The sequence below is a fragment of the Hoplias malabaricus genome, chromosome 4 (assembly GCF_029633855.1).
Source record: "Hoplias malabaricus isolate fHopMal1 chromosome 4, fHopMal1.hap1, whole genome shotgun sequence".
Lineage (NCBI taxonomy): Eukaryota > Metazoa > Chordata > Actinopteri > Characiformes > Erythrinidae > Hoplias > Hoplias malabaricus.
The window spans coordinates 31,228,416-31,251,521 of record NC_089803.1 but is presented as its reverse complement, the minus strand read 5'-3'; the positions used below and the strand labels follow the sequence as shown (position 1 = coordinate 31,251,521).

The 23,106-nt window shown below is 36.5% G+C and overlaps 1 protein-coding gene across 3 annotated transcripts in view; it reads right to left on the bottom strand.

The window, feature by feature from the left end:
* The window catches only part of tmem266 (transmembrane protein 266), a 55,606-nt gene that overhangs the window by 25,514 nt on the left and 6,986 nt on the right, over positions 1 to 23,106 (bottom strand). For all 3 annotated transcript variants that reach the window (XM_066667700.1, XM_066667698.1, XM_066667699.1), the window contains exon 4: positions 11,702 to 11,890. In XM_066667700.1, the coding sequence (XP_066523797.1) occupies positions 11,702 to 11,890 (189 nt within the window). The remainder of the gene's footprint in view (positions 1 to 11,701; positions 11,891 to 23,106) is intronic.

The window sequence follows — 23,106 nt, the reverse complement described above, 5'->3', positions numbered from 1 at the left end:
TTTTGAGGAACTGCAAATCCCTCTGGTTTGTTTATATTTAAAAGCTCTGCATCTTTTAAGGTGGAATGGAATGTTTGAGGGGAAAAACGACTTGTTTGTATGTGGCTAAAATTAAACGTATCTGTACATTTTTATTCACAATTTGAATTACCACAGAAACTCATTTGTAACTTGAGTTGTTTAGTTTTGTAGCATTTTCAGTCTGTGTTTACTTTCATCCAGTTAGCATTCTCCTGAATTTAGAGTCAGTTCCAAACTAAATAATTTAAAACAGCAAAAACAAATCAATATTACCCACCTATGGAGCAGAAATAAAGCAATATCCTCATGTCTGTTTATGATTTCCAATGTTTGTCCTTAGAGAAAAGAGTATTATGATAACAATTGTGAATGTTGCCTTTAATAAGAGACAAAAAGAGGAAATGGTGAAATCTGCTATAAAGATATGTATGACTGTTGTGCTTTTATCTGTAAACTGGTCAGCAACTGGCCAAACGACTACACTTGTTACCCGGAGCCTGCAATATAGAAAAAGCATGGAAACCTGAAACAAAACCATTCGTATATAGAAACCGTTCATATATAGAAAAACCATCATTCCATGAAAGATGAAAAAAAAAAAAAAAAAAAAAAAAAAAAAAAAGGTGTCATAGCTGCACATTCAGGAGAGAATATGCAGAAAAATAGCATTTACAATTTCTAAACACAGTTGCTACAAAAAGATAACACTATTCTATGTAAACTGAATACAGAGCTTATGCAAATATACCATTAAGTTTCACTTTGCTTTCTGTCTCTTGTTATACTAGAAACTGTTCTAAATCTTGAGTTTTAGTGAGGAATAATGATTCATTTGTAGGATTCCACAGCATAACTTATCATGTACATTGTGGCATCAAACAACACCTCTGTTTGCCACTTCTCAAGGACAGATGTGCAACAGGGACATCATCAAGACACTTGTGGTGTTTTACTGACCTCAAAGACGAAAAATAAGACCACAGGATGTTCTCAGTGTATCATAAAAATAGTATGACATCTCCCAACAGCTGCTTCAGCCATATTTTCAAAGTTGCAGGTCATGAAGGGAAAAAAGAAACAATGACAAATGCAGCGTCAGGCCCAGCATCATAACCCACTTACAATCCTCAACACTTCAGCAAACACTGAAAGACAGAAAACCAACTAAGCACTAAATATATGCTGAATGGTGCTCCTGCTACTGTTATCACAGCTAATCAATTTTATATTTGAAAGGTTCCTTATTAGAAACGCCACTTCACACCATTAATCTCAAAAAATACCTTGGGATTTAGTGGAAAATATAACAAAATGTAGAGCAGTTACTGAGTAAAATAAAAAGGCATGCACAGGAATGTGGAAACAGCAAAAAGGTATTTATAATGTTATTCATTATACTGCCATAAACAAGTGGACTTGAAGGACAAAGCCTAACTGATCTGTGGGATGAAAACACAACTTGCTCTTCCAGTAAACAACTATTTTCTTGAAATCCCTTGAAATTCTTGATTTTTAGACAAACAGATTGTTGGATTTTATGCTGGAAAACTGTTGGAAACATGAGTTGCTCCTTTTATAGGACAATTCTATTCAACTAATGAGTGAGGGTTGGGTTTCATTATGTAATAAGTTTTGGGTTAGATGTTACTAAAGGCTGAAACCAAATGGCACTAACCCAAAACAGAGAAAAATAAAACTGCTTCCTTAATCACACTACCTTTTATTTAACCAGTTCAGTGTTCCAGTGCTAACTGTTCCCTGCTTCTTTTTCATAGAGCTTTTTCTATGCGTTATATGCCACAGAGTCCAGTGTGAAAAGGAGCTTAGAATTCAGGTGTGCTCTTTGAGAAGGAAATTGGCTTTTAATTCAGAGAAAATGGAGATAGATCTGGCCTGCATCTGCCCAGCAGTGGACAAGCTGTTTCCCATTAAGAGTTTTTTGCTTTCTTTGCCAGGGCACTTCCCTCTCCCTCTCAGCTAGAAAAGCAATCTCAGTCTTTGCATGTCTGTGAATATTAACAAACCCTCACCTAGCCTAAAATGTCACCCCCACTGAGTTGGCAGTAGAGGCATGGGTGCTGAATGACTGAACTTGCTTTAGGTGCTGAGGCTCAGCCCAATCTGTTCCTCTGGCAAAAAAAAAAAAAAGAAAAAAATAGTCAGAGCATAACAAAACCTTGCATATCTGATTACAGGACTGTGTTTTTAATTTTATTAAAGTATCATTATTCATTCATCTTCAGTAACCATTTATTTCTAACAAGGATTGAGATTCACAACAATGTTTATACAATGTCACGTAAATCTGGTGTTTTCAAATAGTTTAAAAAAATAATAAAACTAAAAAAAAAACACAAATTGTGTTAGAACTGAACTGAACTTCCCCAAGCACTTCAGCCTCAGGGTTGGAGAGGTTAGTTAATGACCCACTCAGGTCATTGCTGAATGACTGAAAAGCCATGAAGAACAGAACCCATAGGACAGATAAAGTGATAAAGAACTGCTTGTAGCACACAAGTCACATAGCACAGGGTTTCTCAAGCTGTGGGCCATGGACCCTGGTGGGTTGTGAAGAACCATCTAGTGGTCTGCAGGCCCATCATTAATTCATTGTTACACCTACTGAAAGAAACAAGAATCAAAGCCTTAAAATGCAGAAACTTGGTGCTTATGGGTAACAGCAGAGGAGAAGTACGACATCCAAGTGATGAAATGACCAGCGCTCGGCATTTCTTGTACTTTTATGGTGTTAAACACCATAAGTTTCATGAGACTTTTTTAATTGCTTAACATCTTTACACATTTTAGTTCTAAATTAATCTGAAATGGACATCTTTTAATCAATTGTTCCCTGATTCTCAAGTTTTCAGTGTCAGCATTTAAAGTGCTGAACATTGTTTTCTTGTGGGCTGTTATGCTTTTCACTTATAAACAGCTGGGCTATGAGATGAATGTTAAAGACCCCTGATATAGAATACAGGTCACAGTGTTTATGTATCATATTAAAAGAAGGATATGTAAAAGGCTGGGTTAAGTCCTATGAAGACTCAAAAATGAACCCCACTAAGTCCCAGAACTGTGGTGAATTTTCTCTCACACTGCCCATTAAATTATTTTGTATTGGTAGCATGGGTAAATGGTTAGGAGCTATCTTTCAAACCTTTTGTTAGGTTAAGCATTCTTTCACACACTTGTTCTGAAGATATGCCCTGATGAAACAGATTTTCAGGGAATAAGCATATCATTGTTATAGTTAAACTGGAAAAACTAGCCTATAGATCATTCAAAACCAGTAAAATATGTGAACTACTATTTATAGCTATGTTAATTAAATTGAAGCAAATTGTGTAAAGAGCAGTCTATGTCTTCTGTATAGTGAGACATTTTTTTTGTTCTAAGCTTAGTTTTGGTAAGCTTAGTTTTTTTATACTGGACCAACTCACTTTAAGCTTCTCTAAGTCAGTAATCAGTTAAATTTAAATGTATAGAGTACTGCAGTATAGAGAGCAATCTAAGCAATTCTATTTAGGGATACACTGATATGGGAATTCATAGCAAATGAGTTATGGAGTCATACAAATATTTTTTCATATACTGCTCATCTTCCCATTCTGATACCAGTACATACACATTTATGCAAATGTATAAATTGTGATTACATCCATCTGAATTAATATTACAAAGAAATGTAAAACATTTTATACAGAATTATAAGAGTCAATAACTGAAATTTTAGTCAAGTTCCTCAGCACTGACAGACATTCTGCTCTCTTAAAATACATTATTTGTTTGGGTCAAGTCATGGTCAAGTGAGACCTTACCTCTGAGCTATAGTGCAGTAATAAATAATAGCCGATAGGTGATAGATTTTGGACATTTCTACAGTAAAAACTAGATATATAATAATTCAATAAAATATGGCTGATTAAAATATTCCACATGCTATTAAACAAGTGTAATTTCCTGGTGAATGCGGCTCATAGTTATGGAATGAGATATCTGAGAAAACAGGTGAATTCAGGACATAGAATGACACTGAGAATGTACCATATGTGCCTATCCATGGGTTACAAAAAACAGTCTGGCTGGTCAAAGAGATTTAGCAGAAGGCACTGATAGTGCTGGACAATCACACACATCCTGCTGTCAAGGCATGTTCTGATCAGGGAGCTCCATTGCCAGAGCACACTATTAATAACCCACACATTGCCAGCCCTACCCTTGCCCTGAATCTGCAGGCTCTGCAAGTACCCCCTGAAGATAACAAAATCAACGACCTTCCCACACCACCACACACACGTACTGATCAGGCTACGTCAGGCAACAACAGCAGACCGAATGCACTGTGTTTCATGGCAACATAGTACAAAGATAAATGGTGTGAAAATATTTGAAGGCTTTTGATCAGTCAGCATCCAGCCCTTCCTTAAGTTTCATACTGTCAATCAATATAGTGTACACATAGTGATTAAGGGCTCAGAAAAAAAAATCAGCTTATTACACTTTTATACTTTGACCAGTAAGAATGAGCAAACACACTAAGAAGTCAGGGAACTTTGGATTGCAAGAAACCACAAATCAACCTTTGCACAACAAATGTTTCTCCTAAATCAATCTGCTAAAGGCAGCAAATTGATTAAAAGATACAGAAAGCAAAAATAGTAAATTGAAAACTCTGCTTTAATAAATTAATTCATTCATTCATTGTTTGAAACCAGTTACCCATGCTTTAATAAATAAATACATTTATTTATGCTACTGGTATGATTCACTAAGAACAACTCAACATGCAAGAGCATGCCTTTTCTACAGATTACTTCATGAGATTAGCGTGCTTTCAGTTTCCATGGAATTACTACACAGCACAACTTCCTTGAAAACTTTTTACCACATACAGTTTCTGAGTGATACCATTTGTTGTATCAGCATACCATGAATGCCATTTTTGCCAGTATCCATAATCTAAAGATGATGAAGATGACGAACGTATTTCAAGTAAATGAAATGAAAAGAAAATGGTAAGGATCTGTGATTTGTGTTATATCACCTTTGTTTACTAACACTAATAATTTGGGAACTGAACATATTATTTGTTAACATTTTGCAAGTGGAATGTTTGCCTATGCTGACTTGACACAAAATTCCTCTGATCTGAATTGCAGGCAGGTCAGTCAAACATACAGTGTTTGCAAAGTTGTCTTAGCACATCCAGAATATGGAAACTTCATACATATGCAAGTCACCCATGCTGTGGTCACTGATGCACCTCCCATACCATGAGACATGTTGTCTATTGCATCTATCACTAATAACAATCTGGATTGTCACTTTTCATAGCAGAAGCATGGACTCCTCTGACCACAGCACATGTTTCAAATGTCTTTTGGATCATCTGAAATGAGCTATTGCCCAGAGAACTTGTTAGTACTTCCACAAAAACTGATGCATAGCATTCTCTTTGTACAACATTTTTAATCTTGATGCAGTGGTGTACTGATAAGTGACACCAGTATTTTGAAGTGCTCCCAAGCCACTGAGCCTATATTTAATCACTGTAGCCTGACAGTGTCTTATACCGTGTAATATGAGGGCTCAAAGGTTTCGCTTATTTAACATTCGTGTCTGGCGTAAGGCTACATCAACTGATATCTCTGAAGATTTTCTGAATTATTAACTGCATTAGATGATAAAAGACCAGAACTATTTGCAATTGTGTGTTGAAAAATGAACTGAAAAATGATATTAACAATTCTCTCAAGAAGTGATGGGCAATGTCCTATTTTTGCTTGAGTCTTTGGTTAATGCTCCTTTTATATGTTTCATGTTTACCTGCACATACACTTTGTCAAAACAGTTTGCCATGAATTTTATATAAAAATTTCACCATTATTTTGCTCCTTTTTCCACTATTCAGAATGTTTTGACTGTGCAAACAGCAAAAATGTAAATGAATCAGACTTTTTTTTTAATCAGATTTGGGCCACTTATTAATATTATTCATAAATAATATTGTAAATAAATAATAAGTGTCTTTTACATTGGACTTGGGTTAAAAGCATTTTTGATTGTAAAAATATTGGGAAACAAAATACATGTGAAACTTCTTAAACCAGGTTCCTGTTACTTATTCCTGATGAAATAAAACTTGTGGTAACTGGTATTAGGTGTTTTTATGAGACATGAGAAAAACTTCTTTCTTGATAGTTCTTTATGAATTTTATATTATTTATGTCAGTATGAAGGCTGTGTAAATGTGGATCAAGGAAACATTAAACTTATTGTTTCTTGTGTTTTCTTTGGAGCCATGTTTGTAAGAGACCCACAATGTCAGTAAATGTTTTAATATTCCTTTAAGCCTTTAATTTATGCCCTTGTTTTCCCACTCATTTGGAATAAAGAAATGGGTCATGGTGTGATATAGCGCCACAGTAAATCACCAGTCATATTCCATTACATTAAAAAAACGCATGTGATTTGGATGGAAGACATTTCCCTCTGGTCAACGCCTGAAGCATCATCCTGCATATAAGTTCAGGAACGTGCTGTGTGAACATAGCCTTAGATTCTGTATTGCCTCTGTGTAACACAAGATATATGACCTTTCTCTAACCTTGGCTGTAAATGCTAGTCATTTTATGGCTTCGTCAATAAAGCAAATAATAGCTGAATGTCCATAGTGAATGTGTGTGTGTGTCTGCGCTGCCCTGTGAAGGACTGGCGCCCGCTCCAGGGTGTATTCCCCGCCTTGTGCCCAATGATTCCAGGTAGGCTCTGGACCCATCGCGACCCTGAATTGGATAAGCGGTTACAGATAATGAATGAATGAATTATAACACATAAATAGAAAGGGCAACAGTAACTTGTTGCTTGCTAAATAAACCCTCATCCATCTACACAGTTAAACTTTAGATCTTGCCAGATACTGACCTTGCGTTTTCTTCTCCATCAGTCAACATGACGCCTATTGGCTTCATTGCATATTTATTAATAAGTTTAAATATTTAATGAATTAACCACCAACAGAGTGTCTTAATGATAATGTGGTTTAATTAAATTTGTGAAATTACAAAATACACACTGAGCTTATTCTTTACCTTGATATTTTCAGTAAGTTTTCTAATACTTTCAGCATTAGACAAAGTAATTGTCACACTTCCTATCTCTGTTACAAATGATTATTAATGAGCTTTAAAGTGTTAACAACCTAATTAATATCCATGTATTAAAGAATTATTATGATACCCATATAGTAAATGATCTAAGGCAAATAAAAAAGCTTTTATAAAAAGAAAATAACCAAAGATTGAGTGTCCAATTTAACATGCTTTATTAAATTTAGATAGATACTATTCAGCTATTAATGACACATAAGCTGGTTTTCATTGGAATACATGACTAAATTATTATACGTTTCGATGATTATCAATTAAGTGCAAAAACATTCTAATCAAACTCAGGTATCATTCCACTCATTTTGTGTATGTGAGTCACAAAAACACCCCTGCATGAACCATGACGCCACTACATTCTTTTTGTTCCCAATGGCATTCAGAAACAAAAATACATCAGCCCACACGTTTCTCTTGTGAAACCCTCATGACTAGCTCGTTTTTGGAATGAATGTGACCTGAAAATCAGGAAATCTCATCTGCTAAGTTCAGCATGTATGCATAGTAAATAATATTATATTTGATTTCTGAATTAATACAGAAATATGAACAAATTAATCATATTGCAGGTCGTCTAATATAGATTACTTTTACAAAAATTTCTATCACTGAATGACACTCACACTCAAGCATGAGTGTGTGCATAGGCCATCTGTCTTGAGCTCACTCGCTCACTCACACACACACACAAAAGGCAGGCGTGGTCTGTGGATGCTCTGATGCTTGCCATAATTAAGCTTATGGTGTTTGTCTACTTTCTCTGCATGGAGCAGAGCATTGCCCAGTGCCGCTCCGGCGTGAGTCACACTCCACACAGACGGGACAGCAGTTAACGGCACCAGCAGAAGAAACCCACTTCAGTGAGGCCCAGGCATTCCATGCTCACAGCAAGATAAGTGCCAAAAACTGAGTACATGACAGCCCAACTGCATAACTAAAACACAATACTGTATCCAGCACTTCACACATTGTGGTAAAGACTCAGCAGTCGGTTGCACAAAACACCTTAAGTTAAGATTTAAGGAAGATAGTCCAAGTTAAGGTTTCCTTAAAATAAAATCGGTTGCATAAAACCTTTCCTTAAAGTTTCCTCAAAATGTTCACTTATGTATTTAAGGTTTTTACCTTATCTTTGTTTTATCCCTTTAAGGACTCCCCTAAAGTTCATTAAACATTTGCACAAAACACCTTGGCAACCAAATTAAGCAAAAAAATTAAGGAACCTCTGATACTGATACTGGGCAGCACGGTGGTGCAGCAGTTAGTGTCGCAGTCACACAGCTCCAGGGACCTGGAGGTTGTGGGTTCGATTCCCGCTCTGGGTGACTGTCTGTGAGGAGTTGGTGTGTTCTCCCCGTGTCCGTGTGGGTTTCCTCTGGGTGCTCCGGTTTCCTCATACAGTCCAAAAACACACGTTGCAGGTGGATTGGTGACTCGAAAGTGTCCATAGGTGTGAGTGAATGTGTGTGTGTCTGTGCTGCCCTGTGAAGGACTGGCGCCCCCTCCAGGGTGTATTCCCGCCTTGCGCCCAATGATTCCAGGTAGGCTCTGGACCCCCCGCGACCCTAAATTGGATAAGCGGTTACAGATAATGGATAGATAGATTTGATCGGCAGTCAATCTATAATTTGTTTAATCATCTTGGGTTGGATCACGCTACTTTCCTGTGCTCTTCCTGCTGCGATGCATTTAATGATTGCTCTCTGATCTCTGAGGTATTTCATGTCCACAAGTCAACAATGTGCAGCATCATTCCAGTCTTCAAATGCCCATCTGCTTTTATTGTATTCCTCCAGAAGAATTAGACCTATCTTTTCCTCCTCTGACCAATTTGGTTTTCTTGCTTTCTTTTCTTCCATTTTTTCAGGAAAGTTTGTGAACTTGTACAAGGCGATAACAGGTATCACAGTGAGTACATGTAAACAACGGTTTCCATGGAAACAATAGAATTTACTCCCATAAAAAAATCTGTTAGTTCAGTAAATCCCTTAACATAATTTCCTTACATAAGGAAATATTTTAAGGGATTCTGTGCAAGATCCTTAAGTAAATCCCTCTGCTAAGGAGAAATTAAGCCTTAAGAGTCATACTTAAGGGAAAAACTTGTTTTGTGCAACCGGCCCCAGAGCCTTAGGTTAAAAAAGGACATTCTATCCTCCTCAGCTATGCAAACAAATGTTAGAGATCATGGTCAGATATTCTTACTTTGCACACAAATACAGGAGGTATTATTTAGAAAGCTTTTATCAATAACCTATTTAGGATAGATTTTATTTAAAATATATATATTTGTTTTTGAACATTGCTCATTGAAAAAGTTTATAATCAATCACTTGTATGTGTGCTCCAGTACCCTGTAAAAGAAGTGTGTTTCACACAGTTTACCTTGGGATTAAACATATTTGCTTGATTGATTAATGCCTTGTAATTCTTGAAATGAAATGCTTTTAAATTTGTCAACTACTGAAACTTCTTTCTATAATTTGTTACTGTGCTTAAGTACTTTTTTTGTGTATCTGTACTTTACTGAAGTATTTCCATTTTGGGCGACTTTTTACTTTAACTCCACTACATTTCAAAGTGAAATATCTTACTTTTACTCCACTACATTATGGAAATCTGCTGATCCTTTTGGTTTATGTTTGAATAAAACCATAACTTGTCTGAACAAATCTCCCTATTCCGCACAGCTCACCACACGACAAACAGCGGCACCATTGCTAGGAGACGAACCCACACGGACACGGGAGAACACACCAACTCCTCACAGACAGTCACCTGGAGCGGGGATCGAACCCACAACCTCCAGGTCCCTGGAGCTGTGTGACTGCGACACTTTAATTAAAAAAAATGTAAATATTGTTCATTATATACCCATTATATGTCTACATTTGTCATGTGGACTAAAGGGTAGGATGTAATGACCAACCAGCCCATTGCACGTTTTCACCTCATTACCATGCATTGCAAACCTTTTTTTCTAATGTTTATTTTCTAATGTTTATTAGAAATGGTAATTATATCTTTAAGCCATTCACTGCAGCACTGTTACTTCCAGAAACTGGAAGGGAGTTTGTTAGAGTACTCAAGCAGCACGGTGTTTAGCAGAGAAGAAGAACATGGGCAATAAAGCATGCCAACAAGTGACTTAAAAATGGCACTGTATTCACGTTCCAAGCTAATTATCATTTGAAAATGCCACATCATTTTAAGACGTTAGGTGGATATGTGTAATTTTACGGAACGTCATGCACAACAATAAACTACATGAGGTTTACAAAAGACTGAAGGCAGAAATGGACTCTGTCAACACAGAATATGGACTGTGTCCTTTTCAGAGTCAATTATGGTAATGGCCCAACACATAAAGTAAATGTTTAAGGTGTCAAGAGTTGGGTATCAGCAATAAATTATCATAGTTGGTAAGTGTCAAGATGAAAACCTTAATATTGTAAGTGGACAGCATCTTTGCAATTCTAATTGTCCATATTCAGGACGACACTGGAAATAGAGCAAGGAAAGACAACAATATCCACAGAATATTTGTGATATCAAGTGCCAGTACACATATCGTCACACATATTATTGTTGTTTTCAATAAAAACATGTATCTCATTTTTGGTTTACTACATCATTGGAGTACAGCAGCTCTTCACCACATTGTATGAAAATTTAACGATGAAAATGAATGAATCAATAAAAATACCACAAAATGACTTCAAATTAAATCATTTTTTACAGTGACTTCCAGTGAAACTAAGAAGGTTTTGTATTTCTCCTGTAAAGAAACTATTGTTTGAGAAACATGTTCTTCATTTTTTTTTATTGGACAGTGACTATGTTCATTTACATTTTTTCTGAGGTCAGAGAAACTCAAGATGATGATCATTCAAATACAACAAAGAGACTGAATGAAGAATAGTTTACACAACAGCCTTTTTAAAAGCTCAGTGCTTGCCAAGCATTCTATGAATACCAGGAATGCCATGTAAAAGTCAGTATCGTCCATCAGTGTTAGGCTTGAACAGTATGTTGTTCTTCTTGATTTTTACATTGTTTGTCTCTTGTAGCACTCACACTGTTCTGAGCAACTTTCAAACAACCTGATTACAGGGGCAAAACATATTATGGATGTGTAAATGAACGTACAATGAATATTAATTTGTAATATAAGTATGGCCACTAGAAAATGCAAAGGTAAAACTTATATGCCCTTACAATTTTGAGAAACTGTAAGCATATGAAGTAACTCTGTCACTGCATCATCTAGATCAGCGAAACCATCCTAAAGTTGTTTACAGAAGTCAGTTGCTCAGTTTTGTCATTCCATAAAGGCAATATCATGAAGATCAAAACATAAACATTGCATTAGTTAATGGGAAGGGTACACAATAAGAGAAGTTTTGATCTGGGCATGGGTGTGTGTGTGTATTTTTCACCTACTTGGACTGATATACGTAATCATACAGTAGAAAATGCATTGTGGTGTGTGGAAAAAGGCAATCTCCTACCCTTCTCTATTGTCTTCTTCATCCAGATTGGAGATGAGCTGTGAGCCGGCCAGTGAGATGTCCAGAGCAGCCAGAGGGAGATCTCTGTAAGCGAAGCTGACCAGCTGCACCGGAGCTATACACTGGCCCTCGTCCTCCACCTGCTGGGAGATCACTTCCAGGTCAGGCGCTGCTGCCGGCTGAGAAAGCCTGCACACACAGGGGGTCAGTCACACAACTGCCTGCTGGAAATGCTTGCTGATACTTCACACACTACAGCACTTGAAACAAGTTGACAAAACCTTGTGATCTAAGCCACCTTTCTTCCTTCTTATATAGCAATGTGAGGGATTCCTGGAGTAATATGGCAATGTTTTTAAAGAGGACATACCCCTTTTCCCACAACTTAACGTTCACTAGTGTCTTAATTATATGTCTGTGATACGTACTTTCATCAAAATACCAAAATATCAAACACCACAGCTCTGTTCTTTCCCTGTCTAAACAGCCCAGCTCAGGATTCAGCACCTTTTTCTTTAAGCGGTTATGAGCCACTGCTGAATTCAGCATGATGCACCTAGTAGTGTGGAGCAAGGAGCAGAAGCTCAGTTGTTCAGTCATTTTCACATGGTTATCTTTATTCTACATCTTGGTTGTGCTATATTTAATCAGTAAATGTTTTGCTTCATTTAACCTTATCTCTCACATCTTCTCTAACCTGCACTCTAACATAAATGTGGGTCTGGCTCTGTGATAAGAGAGCCTTAGACGAGAAATCACAAGATGAGGCAATTATTTATATCTGAATTCTACATTAGAAGCAGCATAAAATGTCCCATTTTATCCCACGTTTTCAGATTTAAGCAAATACAAAGACTGACTGGGTTGTTTTTATTTAAACTTTCTGGGTTGGTATATTCTCTGAAAAAATGTATAGTAGTGGTACTTTGGTTCACTTTGGTTACTAAAAGTACAAGTAGTGTAAATGCACCTTTAAAAGGTTCACCTGTGGTTCTAAAGTCCAATTGTGTCCCTAAAGGTACATTACATTCTCTTTTAAAGAAGTAGAGGCAAATATTTTTAATCTTTCATTACAGATCTCTGGAAAAAAAGAGAACATAATATAAGTCCTGGTGATGAAATGGAGTTTACAAATTTACAATTCTAACAGAATAAGGTACAACACTAAAATTTTTAATAATAAATATTACATTATTTGCTTGCTAACAATATGCAGTGATTAAGTTGAGGTGGTGCTATGTTAAGAACAAATTCTCAATGTGTCATTTCCTTGAAACAACACTATGCAGACAGAACGGGGATGGTGGTGCTATAGGCATTGTTGCAGACATATTGGGGTTCTCGGTTCTCTGTCTGTGAGGAGTTTGGTGTGTTCCCACCGTGTCTGTGTGAGTTTCCTCCCACAGTCCAAAAACAGATGGTAGGTAGATTTGCTATATAATAGTGTTCATAGGTTTTGTGTGTGTGAGTGAGTGTGTGTTGCCATATGAAGGACTGGTGCCCCATCCAGCGTGTGTTCCTGTCTTATGCCCAGTGATTCTGGGTAGTCTCTGAACCCACCACAACCCAGAACAGAATAAAGTGGTTACAGAAAAGGAATGAATGAACACTATGTATCTATTGAAACAATAAACACTATTTTAAAATTAATTAAGATTCATTAAGATTTGGTGAGCCAGCAAATATCACATAAACCTGGTTTACATGTTAACCTCATGAACCTCCAGCATATGGTTGTACAATTCCAGCACCTGCACAGCAGATTTAACTTAATAATATACAACTTAATGAAGCATTGATTTTTTCTTGAGGAGCGGTTTTGAAATAGTTAGCTGACAAAATGACACTGGTCACAATTTATTATATTAATGTTCATTTTAATGTAGTACAACCTCACTGAGTTTCTGAGAACATGACGCCTTATTGCCCAAATTAATGAGTTTAAATCTCATTTTCAACAGACCCAAGACTTATTTCACAATGCTATATTCAGCTTTGAAGTTGTATAATACTACAAATTACTGCAAAACTTCACTAAAGAAAGGTATGGAAAACAGTCCTGGTTTCAGTGAATGGAAAGCACACACTTCGGCACACTACAGTGGTCTCGCAAATGCGTAGATGAGATGTGCTGGGCTGAAATATTAACGTAACCCACACAGCATGAATAAAAAATTATAGTGTGCATTGTGGATACAGACTCAATAGAGGTCAGAAATGAAGAGTGAACCTTATTTTATCAGTACACGAAGAATGGGATATGAAAACACACAGAGAAAGAGCAATGACAGGAGAGGGAGCTGAATCACACCGGGGAAGAGTACAATCCCATTTACTGAAACACACTCACATGCTGTACAGGCTGACAGGACCCTGAGCAAGAGATCAGACCCAAAGCAGAATCAGAACCAACACATAAATGTGTGAAAAAAGCAGCACAACGACTCACCGTTTGTGAAAATATGGGAGTACCTACAACACTTAAGATGGATAAACCATTACTTTTGACTCAGCACTGATGAGTGTTGACTCTCGATTCTAAAGAAATGTTACTGTTAAAGTGTTTAAGCTTGATTTACATTGAACAAAATTGCTCCACAAACATATTAGGTTGTATTGTGACACTGAGTTAACATGTGTACTGTGAGGTCACATCTAAGGAAAATATATGATATGATTTATTTCCATTTATAATCAATATGCAATTCATTTAAAACAATTCTTTAAAAAAATAAAACTTACAAGAACAATAAAGAACAAAATGGAAAATATGCATACAGTGCAGGAGCTTGAAATCCTGCCTTATCCGAACCAGGTCTCCATCTGATTGATTGGATGAGGTGTGTGGATTCGTCTCACGTTTGCAGTCTGGAATTGCTTTTTCAATCTCAGCACAAACAATGCAATTAATGTACATCTCTACAAACTCCACAAATACCTCTTTGTTTCATGAACAGTCTTGGTATAATATACTATTTGGGCTCTGCATTCAACAGAACAGAACAATCAGATGGTCAGTCTGCATTAACCTAAAACCAATGAAAATGTACACCAATGGCCAGGATATCTGTCTTTACTTTCACAACTGCTAACAATGTAATAACAATCATAATAAAGCATCATATATTGTGGCACTGCACTTGTAAATTAAATCAATACTTGCGATCCTTAAAATGGCTCAATCAAGGGCAGAGGAAAGGACAGAATAAAGGCGAGGAGAAGCTGCTTCTTGGCACTCATCCCAGTCTGCCCAAGACATCAATAAAGCCAATGTGTACAAAAAAGGACAGGGTCTGATTAAAAGTAAGGAGGAACAAAGGGAAATCATGTATTAGAATCATTAAGTACGTCTGAGTAAAACGTGCAAGTTTTAGAATGTGTTGGGGCCTTTTTTGAGAGGAAAAAATGAAGGGAAACACCTCTGAGCACAGGGTCTGTTTTTGTGCTAGACTTGACCCACTCTCTGAAATGTTAATGCAGTCAGTGCTAGGGAGCCAAACGTCCCCAAGTATGTTTATGGTTCATGACTAATTCCTACTTATCATGCTTTTCTCAAAGGTTGTGCTCTTATTTCCCTAGCCTTGTGTCTTCACTCTCAGGTGTTGTAGAATTGCAGTTTCAGTCTTGAGACACCCCAATAAAGCTAGAACTTCATCTGAAGGAACATGTTGTCATGAAATAGATATCAAATTAATCAATCCATATTGAAGAAAACCCTAATTTGTTTGTTCTTAACATGAAACAAAACTGAGTTAAAGCTAAACTTTTAATAGTGACAAGGGTTCAAAACATCATAAGCATGAATTATTAATTCAAAGATCAAGAATAAAAGCTGTACAGCAGTAGAGTAAAGAGTACCACAGCAATGCTGACAGCAGAACAGTCCTCTCCCCAGAGCAGTAGTCCATCTGTACCTCTATGCACCTCTCTGTACCTTTGCTCTTTCAGCCTCCACTAAGCCTGGCTGGGAAACAGCAGCCTCAGCGTGCTCTCTACTGTCCTCCCTGATGTTATCTGCATACTTGGCATCCATCTCAACTGATCGCAAACACAGCTTTTATCTGGCCTGACACACACAGACTGTTCCCAATATCAAAATCACATTTCCAAATATCATATGCAAAGGCTCACTGCTGTTAATCACTCATGAGCTCTAGCCACTGGCTCTATTTGATTCTAAAGGCATCCTTCAGTCCAGAAGCAAAGTATGAGAAAATGGACTTTAGTAAAAACAGCATTTCAACAAAGAGAAAAATAGTCACACACACAAATGGACCTGTAAGGTAAGTCTCAAAGCTTGACCAATTGGAATAACAAAGCAGAACAGAAACATGTGCAACCATACAAAATGTTATCCTTTTGTCTTATATTTGTAATCATCATAGGAAAACATTCAATATTCAACACTATAGCAAATAGTCTCCTCAGTTCCCAAACGTGAACAGAGTTTAAGAGGTTAGGCAACACAGTGGTAAACATGCCCATGTCCCAAATTTTGAGAATGACTTTCTGGCATCAAATTCAAAATGAAAGAAGAAGGGAAAAAAATAAAGTAATAAAACAGTAACATTTCTTAGTTTAGATATTTTGAGTATTATGTTTGTACAATTTTATTTAGAAATATAGTTCAAATAATTTTTATTTTGCACACCATCCCAACTTTTCTGTAAATGAGAATTAAACATTCCTAAATAATCCTTAACATCCACAGATTGACTATCACAAAAAAGCAGCTGTCAGCCTCAAGTGATTTCAGACCCTGCAGTCTTTAATCAGAGAAAAAGGATCAATAGAAACAGAAAAATAAAAGAACCCTACTGTACCACTTTCCAACTCCTGATCAAAAAATGCAAAATAAAGGGTAATTTGTTAACCTAATTACTGTATAAATGGTTTAAACATTTTTGAAAGTTATATTTTTGAATTAGAGCAAAAGCTAAATTAAATGCTGCATTGAAGTGTCAGGAAAGAAGGACCAACACTATTCACAGGTAACTTATTATAATATTGTATATGAAATATATATTGCCTAAATCTATAATTACTGTTCAAATGATTCATGTCCTGTTAATTACCGAGAACTCATTCATTCATTCATTATCTGTAAGCGCTTATCTAGTTCAGGGTCGCGGTGGGTCCAGAGCCTACCTGGAATCATTGGGTACAAGGCAGGAATACACCCTCCTACGGACACTTTTTTTGAGTCACCAATCCACCTACCAACATGTGTTTTTGGACTGTGGGAGGAAAACGGAGCACCCGGAGGAAACCCACGCGGACACGGGGAGAACACTCCACACTCCTCACAGACAGTCACCCGGAGCGGGAATCGAACCCACAACCTCCAGGTCCCTGGAGCTATGTGACTGCGACTGAAAACTTTAAGGTCAAACTCATTCACAAAGTGCTGTGAGTAGCATTTTTATATTAAAATCTTTATTATAAAATATAATGTAAAATTTTAGATTAACTAATATTAGCAATAGTGACAAAAATAGTATCAAGTGATGGTTATACATTTGACATGCTGAGATAAATGAGTCATGAAGAGCAAATACAAATTCCAGTCCAAGCTGAGTATATTACCTAATTATATGGGAAGACTTTTCACTATGGAGCAAGAAACTCCTGCAGAGGCCAAAAAAGTCATAACTTTTTCCTTGATGTGCACATTACCACAGAAATGCTTGAAGAGCAAAGTTAAACTGCTATCTCCACAGGAGTGCAGGGCTGGAGTGAATATGAAGCTGGGCTGAAGCGCCTAGGAATAGTATTGAATCTCACTGACACACAGAGAATCTCCTATTGTGCAAAGGTAGGGAAGTGAACTGCAGTGCTATTAAGATTTTCACTGGGCCAAGGCACAAATGATTACAGCGAAATGTGGCCATAAATCAATCCAAGAACTACAAAGAGCCACATGTATGATATAACCATGTTTGACTGTATATAGTAAAATGTCCTCTTCACATTTTTCAGTTGGACTCATTTTCTGATCTTGCATTAATCTGTGTCTATTGCCTTGGAGGGGGAATATATTTATATAGTTCAGTGTATTGATACATTCATTTGGGGATCTGGAGCTCCTATCCCAAACTGTGAAATGAAACAAGTAAGTAAGTAAATTTTATTTTATTTTATTTTATTTTATTTATTTATTTAGTTATTTTATTTATTTATTTATTTATTTATTTATTTATTTTTTGTTGGGCTACCTAAATCTGAAGGAATTAGATAAAACGAGACAATCTGATTTAGTGGTGCTTCTTCAGTACAGTGCACACACTGTAAGGTTGTGCCGTTCCTTAATCTGAGTATTACTAATCACAGGACTGGACCTGTGTTGTTGTAAGAAAACAACGTTGAAGGCAAATGGCACTAAACTAACACAAAAAACAAGGAGAATAAGATTACTGATTAACTATAGCAAAAACTGCTCAAAATCTGTATCATTAAATGTATCATTGGATGTATCATTAAAACCCCAGAGAACTGTTCACACTTGAGGAAAAAGTATAAGTATAAAGATGTCCCCTTAAAAAAATGTACAGATGTAAGATTATTTCACATTTAAATTAACTAATGATATATAACTGAAAATATTCTATTGTGATTATTTATTCCCTGACACAATTGTTCCGAGCACTTTTTATTAAGAACAATTCTAACATGCTAGCAAATAAATAAATAAATAAATCTCCTGAAGATGATATTCCTGCTTTTTAGTGGATGCAATTGCAAAACTGAGTTATGAGCGTCTGTCACCTCATAAGAGGGTGAAATGCTGTTTCAGCACAGTGTGTGAGATGGGGAGGGTATCAGAGTCATTGACATTCTAGCAGTTTACTGTCACACTCTCCAAGCCAGCTGCCCACAGCTTCGTGTGAATATTTCACCTCAACATTCAAAAGCTGGTGGTCATTATAAAATGTTTTTAAAGAAGCAATCTGTAAGATATTTACCATACTAGATCATAAAATGCCCAGGGTGTGTGATCGTAGATTAAGGAACAGCTTAAGTTGAAGCACTGGCATCCCTGGTAGAAGTGCTAAAGCAATATATTATCTTTCAGAAGTGCCCAGTCTGGAGCAAAGCTCTACTGGAATTTCAGTGAAATTGGAAATAAGAAGCAAGGATCTGCCTCCTAAAATAACATTTATGTTAGAAGGGAAACTAACACCTGCATTGTCTATAACATTTAATGTAGATTTAGACCATAAAGGCTTGTTAAAGCAGGGACTTTGGGGGTGGGTCTTTCAATTTATGCCTTTTTCTTCAGTAGGTAAATGTTCAGTGACATGATGTACAACTGTTTTGTGTATTTTAAACAAATAAAGAATAATAACAATTGCTTCCAAAAGTTTAAAATGTTAGCACTATCTTCAGCTTAAAGGAAATTAAAACTAAAAGCTAAAAAATACATTTTAATTTTTGCACCAGTAAAGTAATTATAGTCTGATGCTGTTAACCAATATCTTCTTAAAATAACTGCATTATAAACTGCAAAATACATTTTTATAAAATGATGCAAAAACACAAAGGCAGTTATTTTCACAAACCACCTCAGTAACTCCTTAAAAATCCAGTATTCAGTTGTGTGACAATTATACCATCAAATCTACTCTAGACAAAGAACCATTTTATTACCCAAATTAACAGTGCTCCTTGTTTAAGTTTGCAGAAATCCTAGGCAGTTCTGTTAAACTCTTATAGCCAGATGCTGCAGAGATTACTCAAGCAACAAGCCATCAGAGTATGTCAGTTAGAAACATATCTTACCACCAAAGGTGAATGTCATGCACCCTGAGAGCAGACTCTCTTGCCCGATGTAGCTCTAATACACTCTCTGATAAAGATTAGATAATGTGCTTACTGGTGTCATGTAATGGGGAATCTCACTTTGGCTTAATGGCCAAAGCATAGAATGGCCAAACCAACATTAGCTTACAAATTTCAAGTAACACATGCTGGTAGTGACAGAAACTGCAACATGCACACTGTTAAAGAGAGAGAAAAAAAGTAAAGTCTACATGTATCGCCTGCAATCACTGAACAAGTTCAAGTAAGTTAGAGAAATATCCCAAGATAATTAATTTTTATCAAACTTAGCCAGTGATCCATGTTTGAAAACTGTCCTAGATAGATGTGCCTCTTCAGCAAAGCAATTATGTAATGTAATGTAATATAGCTTTTGTGTGGGTGGGTAAAGCTTTGGCTTCCCCTACTGAACAGGCAGTGAGAGTCGACTTGAATATAGCTAACAATATACCAAGTCAATGGCTGGCCTCAATGCCAGAGGAACATGAGAAACCTTTATGATAGAAAAAGACAGGCTACATGTTAGTAGACCTGTTTTAATTATTAAGGCTTTGTCACCTTACACAGGAGTATATATATGTTTGAATATTGCACAAATTGTACTATAAACATTTTAAAAATACTGTTTTCACACATAATGTTCTCACCTGTCCTGTAAATACTTTTTACGTACATTCAACCTAGTCTCTAGTTTACATCTTTAAGGGTTCTATGTTTTTTCTACGCTATCTCTTGCTAAATCCTCTACAATATCTGCATCCTTGCTTCATCTTAAATACAACTATCAAATACATATTCACTGACACATCTAATGTTTTGGTCATGTATGAATTATTTATATTTTCAAGCCTCACTATGGCTTGCTAATTGCTATGTCACTTCCTTGGTCTGCAAGAGACTTAGAAGAAAATGTCACTCAACTAAAATCATGTCTACAGCATTTGTCAGTTCACTTATGAAGTCATGATGCATAATACAATGGTACACAGCTATTCATAAATGAAATGAGCAGGCAATTATCCATTGACTGAATGTCTCTTTAATTAATACAGCTATGTATACATTTGTAAATCGCCTATAGTTAAGGGACAGTTTATCAAATAAAGATGAAAAGACAGAAGAGAAATCCTGAATTACAGTAGACATTTTGTGGTTTAACATTGCATTGACTGCTTTATTGCAAATCCAATGCTTGAAGATGTAGCCAAAACAATAAAAACTGTAGCAATGCCCTTAATCTTCTGAAGGACAGCAGGGCACTGATATAGATTTATTACTGCTGTACAGTAAAACACATAACCTTTGCAGATAAGACATTAGGACAGCTTCCTCTCAACCTATAAAATCAAAAATCATTGACAATGCTCTTACTTTGTCCAACTGTATATTTGACTGTAGAACATCTTCAGTGACACACGTCTTGGGGTTAGACTGAACATCATATCATTGGATTCAAAATATGTATTATGGATAAAAATGAAAACTTTGCCATTTGTTGGTGTCTATCAATAAAGAAAAAAAGTGAGCTTGGAATTACCTCATAATAGTGAACCATACAAAATCCTCACTGACAGTGCTATTCTCTAGCTTCAAACCTATACATGCAGCATAAATCCAATAAAACTGCCTTCACAATTGTGGCTAACTTTTTAAGTACCTGTTATTTCTCTGCTGCGAGTCAGTCTGTCTCCTGTTGGCAGTGAATACAACCTGAGCTCCATCCATCAGAGAGAGAGAGAGAGAGAGAAAGACACCGACCTGTAGCCCAAGAGGCTCCTCGGAAGCACAAAAATAGCTGGACTGTTATAATACTGCATGAGGATTTCTCATCTGTTTTTATATAGCAGCTCCACTGAGGAAACAAAGTTCAACAGCATAAACTGCATCAATTCACTGCTCTGCCAAACAAGGAGGACATATAATGGGTTTCCCCATTCACATCACATTGTTCTTCAACTTCCTCTCATTGCACATGAGAATTTAAGTTATGTCACATATGGGATGTGATGTTATTATATGTAATGATGTAGTAAACAATAGGATATATGTTTCCAATATTTTTTTTACAAAACTATGTATGTTTAGGGCGGCACGGTGGCGCAGCAGGTTTTTTTAATGTTTGAAGTTTGGATAAAATCTTCCAAGAAGTTAAAACTATGAAAATGAAATATAAAAAATGTCACTGGTAGATTAGCTCTTGTTGAAATATTTCAATACAATACTGAAAACTGCGATCGTTTCATTATCCAGACAGGAGAGTTTCACACTCCCGTTACTAGATCCCAATCCATTTTCTACTGTTGTATGTGAATGAACAACACTTACATGATGTCTGTACAATCAGAATCAGCAGCGTTGTAAAGGCTCCCTCTCTGTATTCTGTTTTTTACAGTAAACCCCACTTAACACCAATTCCATCAAAAGTTAGGGGCTTATTATGGATAGACATAACAAAATATATGACTGCATAAAACACCTTTTGTACTTATCAGATTGGCTTTTTGGATTAATATTGTTGTGTAAAAATCTGCTCCTTCAGACATGCACAGAGTGGTGTTAATTGTATGCATAGCAGCTGACTGAACGAAATATCTTAGAGCTTCCAGCCAAGATAGCTAATTCAGCTCCCACATCCCGCTGATCCTAGCTCAGGGGACAGGGCCTGGAAGGACATGGAGTTGGGCAGAAAGAGGCTGGGCACTTCTCATGAGACCCAGGACACACTGAGAAACTGACAGCACATCAGCATGCGGCCATAATGATAATATCGACTCCTCCTGCTGCAGACTAAATAAACGGTGCTAAAATGCAGGGGTTAAGGCGCTGCAACAATAATCCATATTGAGGTGTTGTATTAAAAAGCTCTCATGCTGGCTTGACCTCCTCATTTACTTTATATGTTTAAATGCATATTTAAAGTGTTAGTGCTATAGAAAAAAAGGTTCCAAATCAATTTTCAAGACTATTAAGTTTTATGTAGACTATCTTTTCAAATCAGTTCAGATGTAATTGCATAAGGCTCATTTACATCTCCAAATTCTTTTAACAGTGCCTACATCCATAAAAATAAAGATTCATAAATGGTTCTAGGTTCTTTCAAGTTGAAAAAGGCATCTTCACAGACCAAAGGGCACAGATTCACAAACAGAAAAGATCAAAAATTATAAAACATTGAATGTTATTATTGATTTCATTGAGTGACTTAGTGAGTGTGTGACACCCGGTGATAGACTGGCACTCTTTCTAGTGTGTGTGTTCCTGCCTTGCATCCACTGATTCTGGGTAGGGTCCAGAAGAAGTAGAGTTACAAAGATGAACACTGATTTTAGTGTCGGAGCGTAAGTCTATAACACATTTCATTCCCAGTCCATACTGCAGTATTGCAGGGGTTCCTAGTCTTTGCACAGTGGCTATGATTGCATGCAAAGGTTTTTGCATATCTTAAAGAACTCAGATTATAGCCTAGATTAGGACTGAGGTGTTTATACACTCTACTCAACAATCTGATGAATATCTCTGTTTACCAGCACACTACAATAATTAGATCCATATTTACCCATATGTATAAAGGGCCACTTTGTGTATAT